The sequence below is a fragment of the Piliocolobus tephrosceles genome, chromosome 6 (assembly GCF_002776525.5).
Source record: "Piliocolobus tephrosceles isolate RC106 chromosome 6, ASM277652v3, whole genome shotgun sequence".
NCBI classification, from domain to species: Eukaryota; Metazoa; Chordata; class Mammalia; order Primates; family Cercopithecidae; genus Piliocolobus; species Piliocolobus tephrosceles.
The window spans coordinates 141,397,699-141,418,971 of NC_045439.1; the positions used below are offsets into that span (position 1 = coordinate 141,397,699).

At 48.5% G+C, this 21,273-nt stretch overlaps 2 protein-coding genes across 2 annotated transcripts in view; one reads left to right on the forward strand and one right to left on the reverse strand.

The window, feature by feature from the left end:
- Positions 1–5,255, forward strand: part of PIAS1 (protein inhibitor of activated STAT 1) — a 143,172-nt gene extending 137,917 nt beyond the window's left edge. Inside the window, exon 14 of the mRNA XM_023220738.1 lies at positions 1,309–5,255. Within this exon, the coding sequence (XP_023076506.1) occupies positions 1,309–1,602 (294 nt within the window). The 3' untranslated portion in view covers positions 1,603–5,255. The remainder of the gene's footprint in view (positions 1–1,308) is intronic.
- Positions 4,879–20,863, reverse strand: CALML4 (calmodulin like 4). The gene is given in 6 exon segments (XM_023220739.2): positions 4,879–7,921; positions 11,582–11,770; positions 13,698–13,838; positions 19,694–19,724; positions 19,815–19,869; positions 19,871–20,863. Coding segments are annotated over 6 exon segments (582 nt in total). The 5' UTR covers positions 19,939–20,863; the 3' UTR covers positions 4,879–7,823.
- Positions 20,864–21,273: the final 410 nt, after the last annotated feature.

Below are 21,273 nucleotides of genomic sequence, written 5' to 3' on the forward strand. Positions count from 1 at the left end.
AGGTGGAAGACAGTGACATCGACAACCCTGATCTCCCTGTGTAGGCTTAGGCTAATGTGTTGTGTGTGTCTTCGTTTTTAGCAAAAAAGTTAACAAGTAAAAAATATTTTAAAATGTTAGAAATGGAAAAAACTTACAGAATAAGGATATAAAGAAGGAAATATTTTTGTACAGCTGTACAATGTACTTGGGTTTTAAATTAAGTGTTGTTACTAGTCAAAGTTTTAAAAAATTAAAGTTAATAAAATTAGCTAATGTTTATTATTGAAGAAGGAAAAATATTTTTAACATATTTAGTGTGGCCATAGCGTACAGTGTTTATAAAGTCTACAGTAGTGTAGACTGTACAGTAGAGTACAGTAATGTCCTAAGTCTTTACATTCACTCACCACTCACTCACTGGCTCACCCAGAGCAACTTCCAGTACTGCAGGCTCCATTCATGGTAAGTGCCCTGTGCAGGTGTATTATTTATTTATCTTTTATACCGTATTTTTACTGTACCTTTTCTATGTTTAGATACCCACATACTTAGCGTTGTGTTACAGTTGCCTGTGGCATTCAGCACAGTACCATGCTGTACAGGTTTGTAGCCTGGGAGCAGTAGGCCATACCACACAGCCTACGTGTGTAGTAGGCTCTACCATCTAGGTTTGTGCGAGCACACTCTGATGTTTTCACAACCACAAAACCGCCTAATGATGCATTTCTCAAAACACATCCGTGTCGTTAAGCGACGCATGACTGTATTTAAAGTATAATGTGTAGCCGAGAGAAAGAATAAATTTCCTTGGAAAACTTAAGAGTAATCATACCCATTATTATGGCTTTAAAATTTAAATAAAAATTCTTTCTTTCAGTGGTGCCTGAGTGTATAGTAAGAACAGTGTCTTGGTTTCCAGTACTGTTTTATAAAGAAACTGGGCAGTGAGTCATATTGACTGATAGATTCCTTGGCTAAGTATCTCCTTACTAGCAAGAGGGTGGACTCTCTGCCCCTCCTGCTGCTTCTGAGCATATGCTTCTTAGGAAATAGAATTGATAATTGCTTGCAATACAAACTGAAACAAAAAACAGTGAAATTTTTATTTTGTTTTTCCTCCAGTTTCAGATACAAAAATGTCTTCTCAAGATCAATGCTCCAGTTGTTACATAAGGTCATTTGATTTTGCAGAATGTCTTAGTAAATATTTCAGAAACCCTAGATACTCAGGCTGTTTTAAATGTAGGGCTGTGTTCTGCTGAGGAGAAAATGTTTTAATTTAGAAGTATAATTAACATTTTTGTGTCTTTTGTTTCCCCTCCCTAGCATTACAACACCTCCTTGCTTGCCGCTGCAGCAGCAGCAGTTTCAGATGATCAAGACCTCCTACACTCGTCTCGGTTTTTTCCGTATACCTCTTCACAGATGTTTCTTGATCAGTTAAGTGCAGGAGGCAGTACTTCTCTGCCAACCACCAATGGAAGCAGTAGTGGCAGTAACAGCAGCCTGGTTTCTTCCAACAGCCTAAGGGAGAGCCATAGCCACACCGTCACAAACAGGAGCAGCACGGACACGGCATCCATCTTTGGCATCATACCAGACATTATTTCACTGGACTGATTCCCAGGCCCTGCTGCTCCCATCCCCACCCCAGATCAAATGAACTTGGCAGAAAGAAGAGAACTTTGTGCTCTGTTTTACCTTACTCTGTTTAGAAAAGTATACAAGCGTGTTTTTTTCCTTTTTTTAGGGAAAAAATTAAAAGAAATGTACAGAGAACAAAACTATATTTTCAGTTTTACTTTTGTATATAAATCTAAGACTGCCTGTGTGATAAAAACACTTGTTTAAAAAAAAAAAAAAAGGAAAGAAAAGAAAAAAGAAAAAACAAGCACCCACAAACCACCTTCAGCTCATTTTTTTCTGGATTCTGAAGATTTTTCATCATTTGTCCTATGGTTTTGGTTTTATTTTACTTCAATGGCATTATTTTATTTGCAATAACAGAAAAGGAATTGCATGTATGAAGTTTTAAATTGTGGGCTTTTCTTTGTCGTGGGGAGGGGGTCGGGGGGGTAGTTTAATTTCCATTTTCTGAAAACGACAGACTTGGATTCTGTTTGTGTGTGTGTGTGCATATTTTATCCAGCCTTAAGTTATAAAGCTCATCTGTCCCGCTGCATTCCCTGTGTATTTTCAGGACATGGCTCGTGGGTGTGTGTTCATTGTGTGCGTCTGTATGTATTTTTCTGTCATCACTGTTTCCTCTCCTCCCGAGTGTGCATTCAGTTAATATAATAAGTTGCTTGCTTCTTTCAAAGTGCTTTGAAGGTCTTGAACTCACGTGTGAGCATCTTTATCAACTATCCCAATTGCATGTTCTCCATCACATATTCTCTTATTTGCTCTGTGCCCCCTGAGAATATGTTTTAGAGATATTGGAATAAAGCTGTCTGGGTAAGGAGTAGGCTTAGCCGAACTATGAATAATACACTTTAGTCTAGTTCTTTATTCTAAATCTGGATTGCCAGTATTGTGTATTTAAACCAAGTCTGTGAATACCTGCTTTTTTTGGCCACAGAGTAACAATTTTTCATGTAAGATCTTCATACCAAAGTAGGAAGTAAAAATATTTTAGAAAGCCCTGTCAGGTGTTTTGTGCAGCTGACAGAGGTAATGTTACATCACCTCAAAAAGAAAGATAAACGGTCAGTTATTCTAAAAATAAATTGTTTGGAAAGTACAATGCACCACATTTTTGTAGAAGTCTACTATTTGATAAACAGTTGAAATTCAAGATGTGTTTGACCCTTAGTCATTTTTACTCTTTGGTTCTGAGTATACCTATTTTCTTAGCATATCTACCTTATCTTTTTCTTCACCTTTTAACAAGTATGACATAGGAAAGTCATTTTTTTAGAATTCATGGATCAGTCTGATCTACTCTTATTCATAGTGGAACATGTAAATATATTGAAAACTGTTTTTCAGGAGAGAAATATGAGTTGGAGGAGGGAAGGAAAAGTGGTTCTACTTAACGTTCCAAAATCCTCATCAGAGAAGGTATGATGTTCTCAGGTGTGGAAAATATTTTTTAGTTGATTGAGAAAGCAGGTTTAACAGAAAACATAAAGAAGGGGCATAATGATTGCTGTTTTTCCAGACTGGATTTTCTTACCACAACTGTTAAATGTTCTCAGAGTTGATGAAGGACCACCTTTGTGTATACACTTGTAGTTTTAAACCTTGCATTGGTAACAAAATGATCTACTTTAATCCAGGTAGAATTCAAAATGGCTGTACTTCAGTTGTATGATAAAATTAATGGTTCTCATGACTGTGTGGCATCTAAAAATAATGTTTTTATAGCATCTCTCTGCCACTAAATTGTTGACTTGAATTTTGGAAAAAAAAAAAGTTGGTGTTGATATGTATATGTGTGTGTGTATATATGTATTTATAAACAAGTGTGTGTGAGTAACAAGTGAGTTTCATAGTCTTCCCCTACGCATGTGTATTCCACACACAAATGGCTGAGTTATAGTCATAAAACAATTTGCAATAAAAAAAAAAAAAAAAACAGATTGTCGGTTAACCAGGAAACAGTTACATTTTTTAATGAATCTGGTATTACAGTGAGCAAATGTCATATTAATTTAGGCTAATTTCTAATAGTACCATAATTTGTGTCTAAATTTGGATTGGGGTAGAAATTACTAAAATTGTGGGGAGTTTGTTTTCTGATTTTACATTGCTTTAGGAAGCATATGTTTACTAATTCAGCTGTCTTAGGTAAAATGAATAGTTTTCTTCCTGTTTTTTTATGTGTCATTGTTAGTGGTCTCAAAATTCTGATCAATAACTTTGTGTATGATGCTGAATTATACAAACTGTTTGAATGATCCAGTGGAAAACGTATCCCTCTACGTTCTTCAGTCCAGTTGTAGAGAAGGTTAATTTCCCTCAGTGTCCCACATATACCATCCTAAGAGAAGAACAGGTAATAGGGAGAAATAAACATAGGGTGGTTTCAGTGGTTTTGGTCATGTGTCCACAGGAGAAGCTAACCATTCAGTTGTCTTAATTGTAGTTCATTCCACCCTGTAAGGAGTTTGTTTCCATCAGTTGTTGATTTTCCAAAATGTTGCATTAAGTAGTAGTTGTCACTCTGTTGGCCTCATGGTCAATATCAATCACACTTCATGATCTCTACTAATTACTAGTAGAGTCATGTACTATGTCTTTAACTCCTAAGTTTAAAGAAAAGCACATAGTCACTTCATCTCTTTTTTTCTTAGCCTACCCTCACTCCCCAACCCATGCCAACATTGACATGCTATCTGTGGACAAATAGCAGTTCTCAGAATCTAGGCAAGTTGCCATCATCCCCCTTGCCTTGGCCATTCATAGTAGGTATGCATATGTTTGTTTCTGTACAGCACTGTGTGTGTGTGTATATTTACATCTGTATGCACACATCTTTGATAAAATAGCTATTTGACTAGCAGGGTTAAAGTGGCTTTTAATTACTTTGTGAGCGTTATTGGATACATCTTTAAAAAAAAAAATCTGAACCAGAACCATGCCACGCTTGGTTGACTATTTTGAGCATTAAAATTGCTTTACTAATTATGTAGACATTATCACAATGCTGTATCTTTACTGACTTAGGAAAGATTCACGTAAGCTCTGAAAACTCTGATTCCTTGGTAGATTTTCCTTTGAGTCAAGTGTCTGAAATGGAATGAAAAGATATCCTAACTCTAAATTAATATGGAAAGAGCATTGTTTTTAAAACAATTTCTATTTTAAATACATAAAACTTTCAAGATCTTCAGGACTTTTTAAAGCACATTTGAAATTATTTTAGTAAGAATTTTGTTTTATCAATATATGTTGAATTCTGTTTTTTAATTAAACATAAAGCTTAGATTTCAGAAAGAGGGAGGGAAAATAGCTGGTGGTCCCAGAGTGTGCTGCTGTTAATTGTTTAACAAAGGGGAAAATGTATATAAACAGATAAAGTTACCATAAATTCCATGAACTTAAATCTGTGATTCATTGCCTTAAAACTTTCTCTCTTAGAATTTCCATACCGCATGCCAAACCAGTAAAATGGCTTTTAAAAATGTATAGTAGACAATGTCAGTTTGTATAAAAGTACCAAGTGAAAATATTTATTACATGCATTGGAAAAAAAATTGTTTACCTATTGAATGTTACCTGTTTATGTAGAGCTCTTTAGATGTAATAAAAGAAAAGCCTTCCGTTAATTTGTCTTCTGTAAAATAACACTGCTGGGTGTTCAAGGGGACAAAATCCCTGTGAGACAAGTGATAATGGTTTGTGCTTCCAAAGCACCTTTCATCCAGAGATTTCAAAGCATGACAAGTCACTAATTTTCTTGCAGCATGCTTTGAGGTAAGTAATGAATATATAGCCATCATTTCCCTCTCTTGTTGAAATATGGCTAGCTCTTTAATAAATCACAGCGTCTGTTTAGTATAAGTCTGTTTAGCATCTGCAGTTTGAATGCTAAGAGCACCGTGGCCTTCTTCAACAACACTAGGTGCTAGAGAAACCAGCTGGAATTTCAGGAATGAGCTTGAAACCAGGACAGGAGTAATATAACAGCCCTTCCTCCGGTAGAGGTTTGAATCGAAACACTTTACAGGATCTTAGGCTCTGGACCACTGAATCCCCTTAATGAGGAGCAGGGAGTCTGTGAAGAGGAGCCCCAGGTTCGAATTCCACACCAGCTGTGTGTTTTTGGCAAGCTATACTTCAGATTCCTGTTAGGCAAATGAGATTCATAAAACTTGCTTTAAAGCCATACTGGGACTATTCAGTGATAAATACAGACATAGAAAAGCTTTGATGGAAAGTACCCTCATTTTTTATAGCCACAACTTGCTCTTCCTGTCCCATCTAAATCATTGGTATCTATCTCCCATCTCATCTTTGGTATTCCAGGTTGGCTGTGCGGGATTTACTTCCTAATGTCCATGACTGGAGCTCAAAAGAGGTACGGACCTAGGACCTTTGAGCTTTGCCTGAAAGTGACAGCAGATCTCTCGGTGGTGGGGGGCAGCGTCTAACCGGCCCTCTGGTGGATTTACCTTGAAGGTAATGAAATTTAAGCACAAGGACCCCTCACTTGCCCTGGTCCTGGGAGCACCCCCAGAAATTCTGCATTTCTGTTTTTGTATTCTTAAGGCAGCCAAATCTTATAAACCTCAGATCCCACAAAACATCTGCTGCTACACTGTGCGGACCTGGGCTTCCCAGCCAGATGGTCACAATTTCACCTAGTTGGCATTTCGACCATTTACTTACTCTCATCCCCACAAAACTCTTCTCTGTGGTTCCTAGGAATTCCTACTTACTCCCTTTGCAGTTACACTTGGGGAAATGTGAGTCTCCTTCCTCAGGGCCTTGTTTGGGTCTGAAGCCACACGCACGGCATTGTTGAGACAGTTGCACTAACACTACAACTCTTGCTCCCTGCAGTTTTCCCTGTGCCCAGTGCCTAGTGAAAGATTTGTGTCTTGTACATCCTCCCAAAAGTCATATCCCGTTTGATTTGGTTTTCTTCTGCTTTAGCCTGTGGCACCACTAGACAAAGCCGCAGCCCAGAGAACCCACTTTTGATACATAATGAAAATCTTTGCACTTGGAGCCCTGCAGCCCCTCCTGTGTTGCTGTGGTACTCCAGCCCTTTTTAGGACTGTGCTGACACTATGAATGATCCAGATTTGACAAGTGTATGGCACCTCTGAATCTCTGGCAGCACCAACCTGGCACCTTCTGGCTAACTCAAAGCCAGTCGAGCTGGATGGACTTCCAGAAAGCTTAGTGCTCCTACTGCTGTTTTCCAGGGCTATTGTACCCTGGCCATTGCTGGTTCCATCCCCTTATTTCTCTCCATAAGTCCTGGGGAAGTGGCTTAAGGCCATGACCAGTGTGGGCCACTTGAGCAGACCTCCCTGGAACCTCTCTGCCTGGTAACAGAGCCCAGGGAACCACTCAGAACTCTCACAGCATTGGAAGCCCCCTTCTTGAGCTCTGCAAGGCCAGTGAATTCAGCAGCTCACATCTGGTTCGCTTTGGTGTGAGGTGTAAAGTAGATCACTCTTCCCGCTCTCAGCTGATGCTGCCTCATTGTAGCATGTGTTTTCACTCTACAGTGTTTTCACTCTATACTCTGTGTTTATGAATGAATAGCCTGAGCTTTGTCACTATATCTATTGAGATAGAAATGAGAATTTGTAAATGGGCCTCTGGCACCGCAAGAATTGGCATAAGTGTTACAGCTCTTTGTTTGTTGCAGCTTCTCAGCTAGCACTGGCTTCATCTTGGAAATGTGGAAGATGGTTCTAGCCCCCAAATACAGAGTAAGTCTCTTGATAGATTGCCCTAAAGTCATTAGCTCAATCCTTCCTCAACAGGCTCCATGAGGTAAGAAATGGGAATCCAGCTTGTGTGAGGGCCCTGAGGCTTTGAGGGGTGAAATGATTTGCCCAAAGTCACAGTGGGAAGCAGAAGAGCCAGGACTAGAACCCAGGCCAGACTCCAAACCACAGACTCCTTCCATGCTTGAAAGGGCCGGACTCATGGTAGTTAATAAAATCAATACACATCTTTTATTAAAAAGATCTGCTCATACCATGCATGGCTGAAATCATCTATTACTGTTGCTAGTTAGCCTCTCTTCTGTAGTTGGGTAATGTTGTCTTGCCACTGTGTTTGCCATCTCCCCCAAGTGAAAAGAACACTTTTCTTTTTAAAAATTAATCGCTCCAAGTTTTCAGGCCCAGGGGAGGCTCTCGCATTCTCCTCTTTCAATAGTCCCGTCCAGGAAGGGTGATCTTGTGGATAAATTCATCATACTTCACTTTGCCGTTGGGTTCGATATCTGCTTCCCTGAAAAGATCATCCACTGCAATAAATCACATTAATTTTTCAGTTTGGCTTTAGTGTTCCATTATAAAACAGGGAGTTCTCTGAGGACTGGAGCTCCCCTAAGGTCTTCCCTGAGTGTCCAGTTGACTATTCCTGTAGACCAGGAAGTGAACCAGTGAACAGAAAGGGCAGCCCACCCCTGCCCTCCTGAGACCACGGATTCCGTTTAGAGCTAATCAGGCTTTCTGCAGGGCAGGGGGTAGGGAGGTGTACTGGTAAGGATTCGGTCACTGATGCCACCCTGGGCTTTTTTTTTTTTTTTTTTCTTTTTTGAAACAGAGTTTCGCTCTTGTTGCCCAAGCTGGAGGGCAATGGCACAATCTCCGCTCACTGCAACCTCCGCCTCCCAAGTTCAAGTGATTCTCCTGCCTCAGGCTCACTTGAATTTAGCTTGAATGTAGCTGGGATTACAGGCGCGTGCCGCCACGCCCAGCTAATTTTTTCTTATTTTTAGTAGAGACGGAGTTTCACCATGTTGGCCAGGCTGGTCTTGAACTCCTGACCTCACTCAGGTGATCCACCCACCTCAGCCTCCCAACGTGCTGGGACTACAGGCATGAGCCACTGTGCCTGGCCCACCCTATGCTTTTATTTTTATTTTTTCGTGAAAATATGACCCCATGCCTGTATTTCTAGAAACCTTTGTCCTGGAGTTTTTACCTTCCACCAGCTCAGCCTGCAGGCAGAGCGAACATCCTCGGCAGCCCCAGCCTCCGGCCTGCCCCTCACTTGCCTGCCTTCTCCCCTGAGCCAATGCTCCTCACCACCCCTGCCCCCACCCCAAGAGAGGACTTAGTGAAAAGCACTGTCTGCTACCATCACTTCTAAAAAAAAGTATGTTTGGGGGATGGGGTTTTTCTCGTAAAAATAAATCCAACTGTGTTGAGAGCTCACAGCATACAAGACTGCCATTGTTCTCCATCGCTCCAGGAAAAAAAAAAAGAAAAAAAAACTTCATTTACTTGTTTCTTCTGGTTCTGGATTCCTGGTATAAAATACTAGCTTGTCCCAGGCGTTGGCAAGAGCCATTTCAGCTAGTATTCTCCACAATGGCCTCTTGGGGCCAACCTACCATGCCTCTTTAGCCCATCCTCATCTCACTGCCCTGTGTCAACGTCCCAGGCCTGGACACCTTCCACACACACACCCCTGCAGTCAGTTAGAAAATATCCTGTGATTCTGTGCTTAACTATCCTTCTCGAAAGTACAATCGGCCGGGCGCGGTGGCTCAAGCTTGTAATCCCAGCACTTTGGGAGGCCGAGACGGGCGGATCACGAGGTCAGGAGATCGAGACCATCCTGGCTAACACGGTGAAACCCCGTCTCTACTAAAAAATACAAAAAACTAGCCGGGAGAGGTGGCGGGCGCCTGTAGTCCCAGCTACTCGGGAGGCTGAGGCAGGAGAATGGCGTAAACCCGGGAGGCGGAGCTTGCAGTGAGCTGAGATCCGGCCACTGCACTCCAGCCTGGGCAACAGAGCAAGACTCCGTCTCAAAAAAAAAAAAAAAAAAAAAAAAAAAAAGAAAGTACAATCACCGTGCCTTGTGCCTAAGCTGATAGTAGTTCTGAGTATTGGGAGAACTTGAGGACACTAATTCATCTCATTTTGTGGAGAAGCTTCTACAATCAGCCAGCTGGCTAAAACCATCCTGGGGGGCAGGCCAACATCGGCTCCAGGGCCAGTCACTGCAGCCTCTTCCCATCTGGGCGAGGGACAGCACTTAGCTCGGTGCCGAGTCTGAGGACACCTGAGTAGAATAGCCTTTCCACTCCGTCTCACTTCAAAGACCCATAAAAAGCCAGTGCTGAAGTCAGCCCGTCCCAGGCCTCAGGAGGGGAAGGCTTCACCTGCAGCCATTGCAAGGATGTTTTTTAATCAAACTGAAAATTGGCTTTCGATCACCCAGAGAAAGGATTCCTGCTGCTGGTATCATTCTTCCCATCTCCCGTGGCAAGTGAGAGGGAAGTCGGTGTCCCTGCTTTTCTGGAACTCACCAGTTTCTGTGAAACATTCCTCTGCTGGTTATGAGAGATGTGAGTCTGGGGCCATGGCACTGCTTTAGGACAGAGATCATTAACCACAAAAATAAGGCCCTGCTCCCTCTGCTGACTCCACCTGCTGCCTAGAGGGCTGGGCAGTGTCCTGCGGGGAGTCTGGGAGGGAAGGACGGTCCATGTCTTCCCTGTCCATGTGAAAATAGCCACAAGAGGTGAGCCTGGAAAAGTGGGGTATGGAGACCCAGCCTGCTGTTGGGCGATTGATTATTTATTTATTTACTTTTGGGGACGAAGTCTCATTCCGTTACCCAGGCTGGAGTGTAGTGGCGCAAGCTCGGCTCTCTGCAACCTCTGCCTCCCAGATTCAAGCTGTTCTCCTGCCTCAGCTTCCCGAGTAGCTGGGGCTACAGGCGTGCGCCACCACGCCTGGCTAATTTTTATGTCAGGCAATTTTTAAACTCTCTGCACTGTGCCTTAATGGCGGCAGCTAAAATCTGAGCAGACTGATTTGTAGAATGGTAGCTCAGAGGGACCTGAGGGGTCACCTACCGTTCCCTCATTTCCAGCAAGGAAAGTGAGGTGGGAGAGAGGTCTCCCAGCACCCAGGATTCAAACCACAACCTCAAACCCCTCCTCCAGTGGTTTATTGTGATTTAACCAGGGATGGAAAGTCCGTCATTTTGAAGCCTCTTTTCAGCACCCACATGTGGCCAAGCCCAGCTCTCCTGTCCCAACCACAGGCCAGCAGGGCAGTGTAACTAGAAACCCCAGGCTCTGAGGTCGGGGTCCCTGGCCTTGGGCAGAGGCAGAGCTGGCTGGCTGCTGCTGATGTGGCAGGGCTGGGCAGGAGGGTCTGCAGGCTGGAAGAACAAAGGCTGCAAATGGCCCGGCATGGGGGTCCCTTTGACAGTGTGTACAAAGGGCTTTCCTAGAAAACCCCAGGCTTTGTCCTGCCCTGAGGCAAGAAGGCCTGTTGGCCTGCAGGAAGGCACAAAGCAGAGAGACCCCTTCTCATGGGGCTCTGGGACCAGGAACCCCGCCTGTCTCGGCAGTTCTCCAAGTGTCCTGGCAAAGTTCCCTCTGGAGCCCCCTTCTGGAAGAGCTTAGAGCAGCCTGAGTTGGAAAGGAAGCAAAGCAGCGCCTCAATTCAGAAACTCAACCTCAGCAGCAACTGCAGAGACTGCTGTGATGGGAGGAGGGGCAGGGATGTCTAGACCTGCCTTCACTCCCGCACTGCTGCTCAGGAGCCACTCACTCCCCCTGCTTCTTTATTAGTAGAAGCAGGCACTTGTGCTCCCAGGGGTGTCATATGCACTAGACGAAGCCCCCCAGTGAGAGCTTAAACACAGGGGAGGCCAGACTGCACGCTCCAGCCGCCCTGCCCTGTGGGGTCCAAGCTGGGTTTCCCCCCAGCTGTCCCTTCACCCTGGCAGACTTCTCCCTGCGCCCCTCCAGACCCTCTGGTTCTTCCCCAGGCTCCAGTCCAGCACCCACCTAGTATGGCATCTGCTCAGTCTCCTGCGCGTGCATCAACAGAGGTGGGCTGCACCACCCTGGCGGCATCAGCTGGGCTTTGGTGCCCTCCTCCCAACTCCCAAACCCCCTCCGACTGTTGGGAGACAGGCCCCAGGCTGTTACCTTCCTTGTGGGTGAGCTTCTCCCCGAGGCTCGTAAGTTTTGACCGCAGGTCGGACGCCATGATGTAACCTTTCTTCTCCTTGTCCGCCATCAACATGGCTAGAAGAATTTCTTTCCTTGGGTCTTCTTGTTTTATTTGCATGTGCATAATGGTCAGAAAAGTGGAGAAATCCAGCTCTCCATTTCCGTCTAGGAAACCCACAAACACAGCAGAGTGAGCAGAGGGAAAAAGGCTCTTGGGAAGCCAGCTGGCCTCTTGCTGGACCTGCACATCCAGTTCAAGGGCCACGGACCAGAGAACCCCAGGATGTGGCAGTGGTCACAGTGAAGAGGATGCAGCCCCTCCCACCGAGTTCCCACAACGGGCCCCTCACTGGACTGGACATTCTTCATTTCAGCAACGTCCTCAGTGATGATGCTTATCATCACCCCGAAACTCAAGAAAGCGGGCTCCCATCCACAGATGGAGGACTGGGCTCCTCTACTCCCTTCTAGCGCTTCCCTCCTGCCCTGAACTGGAGGGAAACAGGTCCATGTGTCCATTCCACCTTTGACAACCACCACAGCACATCTACCAGGATGGATCAGCGCCCCCACCTGGGGCCTCAAGCCTCAGTCCCAGGCTGGGCTGCTCACCTGCCTTCCCCTCACTGCAGTTTCCACCCCAGCCCCTCCACCACGTGCCCTGGCTGGGATGTAACTGCAGGAAATCAAAACTTCCCCTGACTACAACTTCCTATTTGTTTAGAGGAGACAGAAATCAAGAAAACCACCACCGTTTTGGAGCTGGACATGGGGGATCTCAGGTATCAGACCACTGAGCACCCCACTGCCAGGCCGCAGGCCTTCAGAGGTCCACCTGGGCTCAGCGTGGCCTGCCCCAGGGCAGGATCCCAGCGCCACTGCAGGCATCCTCTAGTGGGGCCTCCGGTAACCCTAGCAGATGGTGGTGACCCCCATGAGATGAGGAAGCTGGGGGCCTGAGACTGAGCAGCAACCTGTAGGCTCCGGGTCAACTGTTCTTCCCAGGGGACCCCCTTCCCCTGGGCCAGTCCCTCCTTCCTGAGTGTCCAGCCCCCAATGCAAACAACCACCCCAGCCTCTGAAACTACTCCTTTTTTTTCTTAGAAAAAAACACAACAAAACATAAAATCTGTTTCTGACTGTGAAAAGCCGCATATGTTCTCATTGTTGAAAATACAGGAAACAACAATAAAAGGAATAAAAAGCACCCATAATCCCATCACCAGAGAGAACCACTTGGTAACATTTTGGATGGGTTTTCTTTCGGCTTTTTTTTTTTTTTTTTTTTTTTTTTGCATAGTTTTTAGGTCAGTCTTTGGTATCAGAAGAATTGGGTTCTAATCCTGATGCCATCACTGGCTCAAGAACTTAATGGCTGTAAACCTTGATCTTTGCTTGTAAAGTGGGGTTAGGAGAAAGCCAGGCACAGTGGCTCATGCCTCTAACCCCAGCACTTTGGGAGGCCAAGGAAGGCAGATCACCTGAGATCAGGAGTTCGAGACCAGCCTCACCAACATGGCAAAACCCCATCTCTACTAAAAATACAAAAATTAGCCAGGCGTGGTGGCAGGCGCCTATAATCCCAGCTACTTGGGAGGCTGAGGCAGAAGAATCACTTGAACCTGGGAGGCAGAGGTTGCAGTGAGCCGAGATCTCACCACTGCACTCCAGCCTGGGTGACAGAGCGACTCTGTCTCAAAAAAAAAAAAAAAAAAAAAGAGAGAAAAAATGAGGTTAGGAGAATGCCTACTTCGTAAGGTTTTTGGAGGTAAGCACATGACAAATACTCAACAAAGGGAAATGTTTCTATAAAACATTGGGATCGCTGTCAGCGTGGCTTTTCCCTGGGTTTGATAAGTCTGTTGGAACGCCTAGAGCCCGAGGTCTGTGAGATGAGGTATCACTGATTGCTATGAGGATTCCAGGAAGCCGAAGTAAGGCACAGCACTGCTGGTCTGGGGCTGCCACAGCTGGGTCCCCAGGAGGCCTCCCTGCCACCTGCTTCTCACACTGCTGAGCTTTTCACACCTCTACTGTCTGCACTCACCTGCCGGGCCCCTCCCCACTCCCCGTTGTTCCCACCACCACTCACCAATCCCGTGGGTCTGCAGGTGCCGCTGCACCTCCCATGGCGTCGGGCTGGCCCCCAGGCACCTCAAGGCCACCATGAGGTCGGTGGCTTTTATCTTCCCCCTCTGCTGCTTGTCATACAGGGAGAAGCATTCCTTGTACTCTGTGCACAGCCCAGAGGGAGGGTCAGCAGCGTCTGGTCACTCTCCGCCGATGCCGCCCTCCCTGCCCTCAGTCTCTTCTCCCTCTTTTCTCTTCCCCTTCCTTTTGCCCACTTCCGCCATCCCTCTCTCCCCTCCCGCCCCTCCCAAGGGTGCTAGATAATAGCAAATGAAAATACAGGACTACCGAGTTAAACTGAACTCAGAAAAACACTGAATACGTTTTAATTGTGTGCCCCAAATTTTGCACAGGACATATACTTCTATTGAGAAAGTATTTGTTGTCTGAAATTCTATTTAGCTGGGTGTCCTGTATTTTATCTGGCACTTCCCTTCCTCCCTACTCCCTCCCTTCCCCCTCCCTCCCCCTCCCCCCGAACCCTCAGGACCACAACTCCCCGCACAGTACTCCCCCAGGGCTCACAGGGCAGAGCGGAAACCGGCAGCAAGGCGTCCAGACCCCCAGGGGACCTCTGCAAACACAACTTTTCTGGACAATGGGAATAATAAGGCCTCAGGATTACTGTGAGAGCCAGAAATCCCAGGAGGCCTGGCAGAGAGTGGCCCTCATATGGTGATATTATCGTCATTACAGCTGGGGCATTTCTGAGCCTATTGCCCCTGCCCTGGCCTCCAGGCTGCTGAACCCTCAAGCTGTCCTTGGACTCGGGCCCTGGTCCTTTTCTTAGGAGACTTCAAGGGGTCCAGCTGGGAAATGCCCCCAGGGTCTGAAGCCCTTTCTCCCTCGGTACTTGGTAGAAGTAGAAGGCAGCCGGAGCTAAGGCTCCCCTAAATCCACAGTCTCCTGGCCTAACACAGCTGTCCCACAGGCTCCTGGCCTGACACAGCCGTCCCACGGGCTCCCAGGCCTGGGAGTCCCAGGAAGGCCAGCTGGGAGTTCGGGGAAAGTCTCTGGGCCACACTGACTGAATGTCTGATTCAGGGGTAGGTGGGGCTGCCATCAGGACAGGGAGATTCTCATCCAGCCCAGACGAGGCACCCGGGCCTGTGGGTGGAGCCATGGGAACCCAGTGGGCTGGGGCTCAGGGCTCTGTTCTCTCTCCTGCTTCTCACACCACCCAGGTGGGTCCTTAGAGGCCTGGACAACATCACCTTAGCTGATGACAGCAACAATGACAGTTCACATTGCTGAGCACTCCACCCCCAGGCCCTCGCTTCATCCCCACCACCCTGTGACGTGCTCCTCATATTCATTCCCATGTGCAGACAGGGCACTGAGGGCTGCAACACTGACAGCCTGGCTGTGGGCAGCTCTGCCCACCAGGCCACACTGCCTTCAGTTCCAGGGCAAACACTGCTGAGTGCAGCAGAGTGAGGGAGAGGATGTAGAAGGAGCCCCCCCAAATCCCTAGCCCAGACCGGGGTCCCTTCATATTCCCTAATGAAGGCACTCAGGCCTGTCTGGTAGGATTTCAGGGGGGTCACTAAAGACAGGCAGATTGCCATGTACCATTAAGAGACAAATCCGCAGCCTTTGTGGAGAAACTGAGAGGAAACCCCCAGCCCCACACACCTGCCCTTTCAGAATGTTCCAGAGCCTGAGCTGCCAAAGGGGCAAACCAAAGACAGGACCAGGTGGCAGGGGCCGAAGCGGCCCAGAGGAAGCAGGGCCAGAGCCTGGCCTAAGACTCCAGCTTTGATTCCCATAAAACCAAACTGCCTGCAAGAGAGCCCAGTGTCAGAGAGGACAATGCCATCACTTCACGTCAGGGGGACAGAGAGGGGGCTGCCCAGTCACAGAGCTTAACCTTAGCACTGCAGGGGGTGCCCCTGGGACCTCTCCTGGCCACCCTCACCTTGTCTTTCTGTCCGGGTTTGCCCCTGGGTGAGGGTGGGCCAGAGGCCCACTGCCGTCCCTGCCTGACCTGTGCTGGAAGGTGCTCATCGTACCCTTGGGGTCCACAATCAGCCTGGATCTGCAGATGGGTGCACTTCACCATTCCCTGACAAGCCCTGTCAGTCACTGGGGACCTGTGGTCCTTGCCAGCAGCAGGGCCAGGGCTCAAATAGAAGCCCACCTCCTAACAAACCTTCACATCAGATATGTGCTGTCTCCCTGCCTCACACGCCTTTGAAGACCTGGAAGGCCAGATGTGAACTTGGAATTCCTGCACTGGAACAGACAGCAGGGTGTTGGAGACCCACCTGGGCTTCCCGCTGGCCCCTTCCTCTACCCTCTCCCCACTCTCCTCCTGGCTCTCCTTCCTGCTTCTCCTCCTGCCAGGTCGGCCCTCTAACATACTAGCACATATATTTCACCACGTTCCCCTCCCTCAATGGTGACCCCCCGTGAGGAAGGGATTTTTGTCTTTGTGTTCACTGTTGTAGCTCTAGTGCCTGGAACAGGGCTAGCACAAAGAAGGGACACAAACATTTGTTGAATGAAAGGATTAATTGGGTTAAATGAATTGGATTAAAAATCCCCTTTAAGTCTTCTCTTTGAAAAATGCAAATCCCCCGGGACAAGAAAGAGACGTGCGCAAGGCCTAGGATAACACCGGCTGGGCTGGATGTTTAACCATCAGTTCTGATCATAGATGTACTTGTGTCCTCTGCACTGTACAAACATAAAGGATGTGTAGCACACAATTTACAAATAATACGGAAATGTACACGATTCTTTATTATAAATTCCATCTAGGGCTGGGCGCAGTGGCTCACGCCTGTAATCCCAGCACTTTGGGAGGGCAAGACAGGAGCATCACTTGGGCCCAGGAGTTCGAGACCAGCCCAGACAATATAGTAAGACCTCATGTCTACAAAATATTTAAAAACATTTTGTGTGTGGTGGTGCGTGCCTGTAGTCCCAGCTACTCAGGAGAGAGAGGTGGGAGAATCCTTTGAGTCTGGGTGATGAAGGTTGAAATGAGCGGAGATCATGCAATTGCACAGAGCAAGGCTCTGTCTCAAATAAATAAATTCCATCTAGCCACCTGATTACCACAAATGAGTTTTGCTAACTCTTTTTTTTTTTGAAAGAGTTTCACTCGTGTTGCCCAGGCTAGAGTGCAATGGCACGATTTTGGCTCATTGCAGCCTCCACTCCCAGATTCAAGCGATTCTCCTGCCTCGGCCTCCCATGGAGCTGGGATTACAGGCATGCACCATGCACCATCATGACCGGCTATTTTTTTTTTTTTTTTTTTTTTTTTTGAGATAGAATCTCATTCTTGTTGCCCAGGCTGGAGTGTAGTGGTTTGATCTCAGGTCACTGCAACCCCTGCCTCCTGGGTTCAAGTGATTCTCCTGCCTCAGCCTCCTGAGTAGCTGGGATTACAGGCACCTGCCACCACACCCAGCTAAATTTTTTGTGCTTTTAGTAGAGATGGGGTTTTGCCATGTTGGCAGGCTGGTCTCGAATTCCTGACCTCAGGTGATTCGCCCGCCTTGGCCTCCCAAAGTACTGGGATTACAGGCGTGCACCACCGCGCCCACCCAGTTTTGTATTTTTAGTAGAGATGGGGTTTCACCATGTTGGCCAGGCTGGTTTTGAGCCCCTGACCTCAGGTGATCCACCCGCCTCGGCCTCCCCAAGTGCTGGGATTACAGACGTGAGCCACCGTGCCCAGCCCAAGTTTTGCCAACTCTTATATCCACTGCCAACCTATAGTTTTGATTCAACCATGATTTGACAAATGAAGCTGTATGCCAATGAGTGTGATTCTTTTTCCAATGAAAAATCGGATGTGATCTACTGTGAAACTATTTTTCACCCTTGTACCAAATACATTCATTAAATTGAAACTTATTTGAAATCACCAGCTCTACTGATCACAATAGGGCTGTCTTTTTAACTTTTTGTACAGATAGATGTAGGGATTGAAACATTGTTTGATCCTACATTATTTAATAATGGCTGGCTGGCTGGCTTTAACATCCTGCTTGCAAAATTCCTAATGGCTCTTGCTAGCTGTAGTGAGCCAGCCCCAGCCTACATGTGGGTGACACCTGCCTGTGCCTGGCCCAGTGTCCAGCATGTAACTGACATTATCCCCCTCTGTCCCTGGCTTGCAGCAGCCTGGTGAGGTGGCATATCCCTATTTCACCGGTGAGAAAACCAAGGCTCAGGGTGATTAGGCTTCAGGTCTGCTGCCTCCAAAGCCCCTGTTCTTTCCACTTCGCCAGGCCACCCCGTCCAGTCTTTCACACACTCATGAAACATTGGTGGCCACTTTCTTGGTGTCAGACACTGGGATACAAAGAGAAATTACCTTCTTCCCTTCTGGGAGCTTTGGCCATCCCAGGAGGGAGGGTCAGTGAGCCTTAAAACCAGGCATGGGTGGGAGGATGCTGAGGCTGAGAGCTGAACTCCGGCCCTCAGTCCACCATTCAGTATCACCCTGAGAGCTGAACTCCGGCCCTCAGTCCACCATTCAGTATCACCCTGAGAGCTGAACTCCAGCCCTCAGTCCGCCATTCAGTATCACCCTCAGACCTGGACAAGAGGGTGGTGCCCCGGGCCCTGTGTTTTAAAAGTCCCTGCTCCTGCCCTGGCCCTCCTCTTGGGATAAAGAGTTTGAGGGGTCTACGTGGAGGTGCCCACCTGGAGCTCACAATTCCTGCCCCTCTAGACCAAGCTCGGAATACCCAGAACTCTGGAACTCCTGGCCAGGTAACCCTAACCCCACTTCGCTGGGCTCTCAGGACTCTGCCCTGGATCACAAGGGCCCAAGATGCCTGTAATTTGTTGTTGTTGTTGTTGTTGTTGAGACAGAGTCTCACTCTGTCGCCCAGGCTGGAGTGCAGTGGCACGATCTCGGCTCACTGCAACCCTGCCTCCTGGGTTCAAGTGATTCTTCTGCCTCAGCCTCCTGAGCAGCTGGGAGTACAGGCACCCGCCACCACACCGAGCTAATTTTTGTATTTTTAGTAGAGACGGGGTTTCAACATATTGTCCAGGCTAGTCTCAAACTCCTGATCTCGTGATCTGCTTGCCTTGGCCTCCCAAAGTGCTGGGATTACAGGCGTGAGCCACCGCGCCTGGCCTTGGTACCTGTAATTTTAGCTCCAGTAGTCAGCGAAGGACTCACTGAGAAGGCGATGTTTCAGCAGAGACCTGGAGGAATAGGGACGCCTCGGGGGACTCTCAGGCCCATTGACGTCCACTGTTGGGACAGGTTCAGGGTCACAACCTCAAGCAGCAGCTGGCTGTGCCTCCCGGGCCTCTCCTGCCAGGTACGGGGGGCTGTAGTCATGAGGCTCCCCGGGCTCAGGTCTGGGCCCCTGAGTTCTTTGTAACCCAACTCTTTGCTCTTGGCCTTGTGGAAATAGAACCTGCACGGTGTGAAACTGAAGCCTGGTCGAGGGCTGGCAGAGTAGGGGACCCAGGGAATAAAGTGCTCACACCCAAACCAGGCTTGATGCCAGGGCAAAGGGGACTCAGTGGACCCCCTCCCATTTTACAGATAGGGAGACTGAGGCCCAGAGAGGCGACGCATCCTGCCGGAGAGTGCAAACCTGGCCTCTGTTCTGTCTCAGTTACAAAGCCCCTCCTCTTTCCCTGCTGTCAGCCATACCTTTAATGGTCTCTCTCTCCATCCCCAGTCCCTTCAGTCCCCAAATCCAACTGGTCAGGTTCTGGAGGGAAACCTAGTGGGCTCTTAGTGCCCTGGCTTGTAAATCACACTGACACGTATAAAGCCACATTTCTATTTTGGAGGCTTACTCCCGACCCCCACCCCGCCGACGGCAGCCTCCCTGCAGCTCTTGGCCCCGTGGGTGGGCCCAGTTCTCCCCCAGCCACCTTCCTTCCCACCAAGAAAACACGAGCAGAGCAAATTGCCTAACGAGACCCATGTTTTGCTGAGTTGCTAATTAAAGAACAAACCCAACCTACCATTAATTTGGTCTTGGGAAAGAAACTTGGCCTGCAGCAGAGAAAGGAAAGCAGTCAGGGGAGGGCTCCACCTGAGGCTCACACCCCCAGCCCCGGCCAGGCCGCACAGACCCTCACTCACCATCCTGGGGCCCCGGCTGCCACTGGGCTCGCTGCTCCCACAAGCGCATTCAGTTTCCTCCAGCCTCAAGTCTAAAGTCTGCCAAGTTGGGTGGAGGCCCGGGTAATAAATGCTCGGCTGCCATGGAGACCGGGCCCGACGCCACCAGGGTCAGATTCCAGCTTCCTGAGCACAGCTCGTGACCCGCCACCTGGGCAGGTTGGCTTTTTGAGGAAACGGGGCTGCGGAAGGCTCTCCCTGGGCTCAGAGTCTCTGCCTCCAGAAGCCGAAGCAAAGGGACAAATGCCAGTTTCTTCCTGGGAGCCCTGGACTCCAGGAAGGGGTCTTCTCTCTCCTGGGACTCGGCGGGGACACCATCAAGCCCCGACTAGAGTTGGACACTTTACAGCCTGGGTCGTACTGAAGGCTCCTCACACACCATCTTGGAGGAGGAAGGGAACCCTTCCAAGACGGCCCAACTCAGAGATGGGCACCAGGGCGCGCAGGCTTGGGGCTCGGTATTGCAGGGACACAAGCTTCGGTGCTCTCGGGCTGGGATTCAGTCCTCCCCGCCTGCTGACTTGCTGAGTGACTGGCAAGTCATTCTACCTCAGTGTGTGCCTCAGTTTCCTCACCAGCTGAATGACAGGGCCGTTGGCAAAATCAAGTGGCCAGCGCACAGCCGGTTCCCAGCCTGTGCCAGTTCTCTTTCCGCCTTCTGGGGACTTTACAGGTCGGGGAGGGGCCTGGGCCAGGTCTCCAGCCCCACCGCAGGCTCCTCGGGGGCTTGGAGTGAGGCCTCTTAGTGCCAGTTACCCTGGCCAGGAAGGCTTCCCTTTTCTTCCTTCCTCTCTCCACCCTCAGCCCCACCCCTTCCGCAGAAGCTGCTGATGCTCCCGTCTTCAGGGGTTCGTGCTGCTCCCCCACCCCACACAGGAGGAAATGGGGGCAGGGTGTGAGGCTTCCCTGGCTTCTTCCCCCTGAGATCCCATTTCCCTGTTTGGGGCCTGAGGTTTTTGTCCACAGCTGTCTATGGGGCTCTACACCCAGGGTCCGGCCCACAAGTAGGTGTGGCCACACAGGTGTGCCCTACACAAGGGCCCCCAACCCAGGTGCGAGGGATTGCTGGCCAGGGGCTGCACTGCCCATAGGAAGGGGGGCATCGTGCCACTTTGCACACAGGCACAGGGACAGGAGGGGCTGCCTGTGCCCCATTCTCCCCTCCCCTCTCCTTTCCTGACCGCCTGTGTGGAAAGGGTGCTTCTCCCCCAAATCACATCCCCAGAGTCGCCTCTTTACCCGTTTCTAGACCCAGAGAATTTTAGCTGGGGACTCGACCCCTCCCTGTCAGAGTTTGAGGCCCCTGCTCCCTCACCCTGGGGCAGGGGTAGAGGAAAGGCTGCCTCTGTGCGGAGGATGGAGAGAAGGACGTTAAGGAAAGTCACCTGGGCTCTGGAAGCCTGAAGGTGGCCAGGCCGGG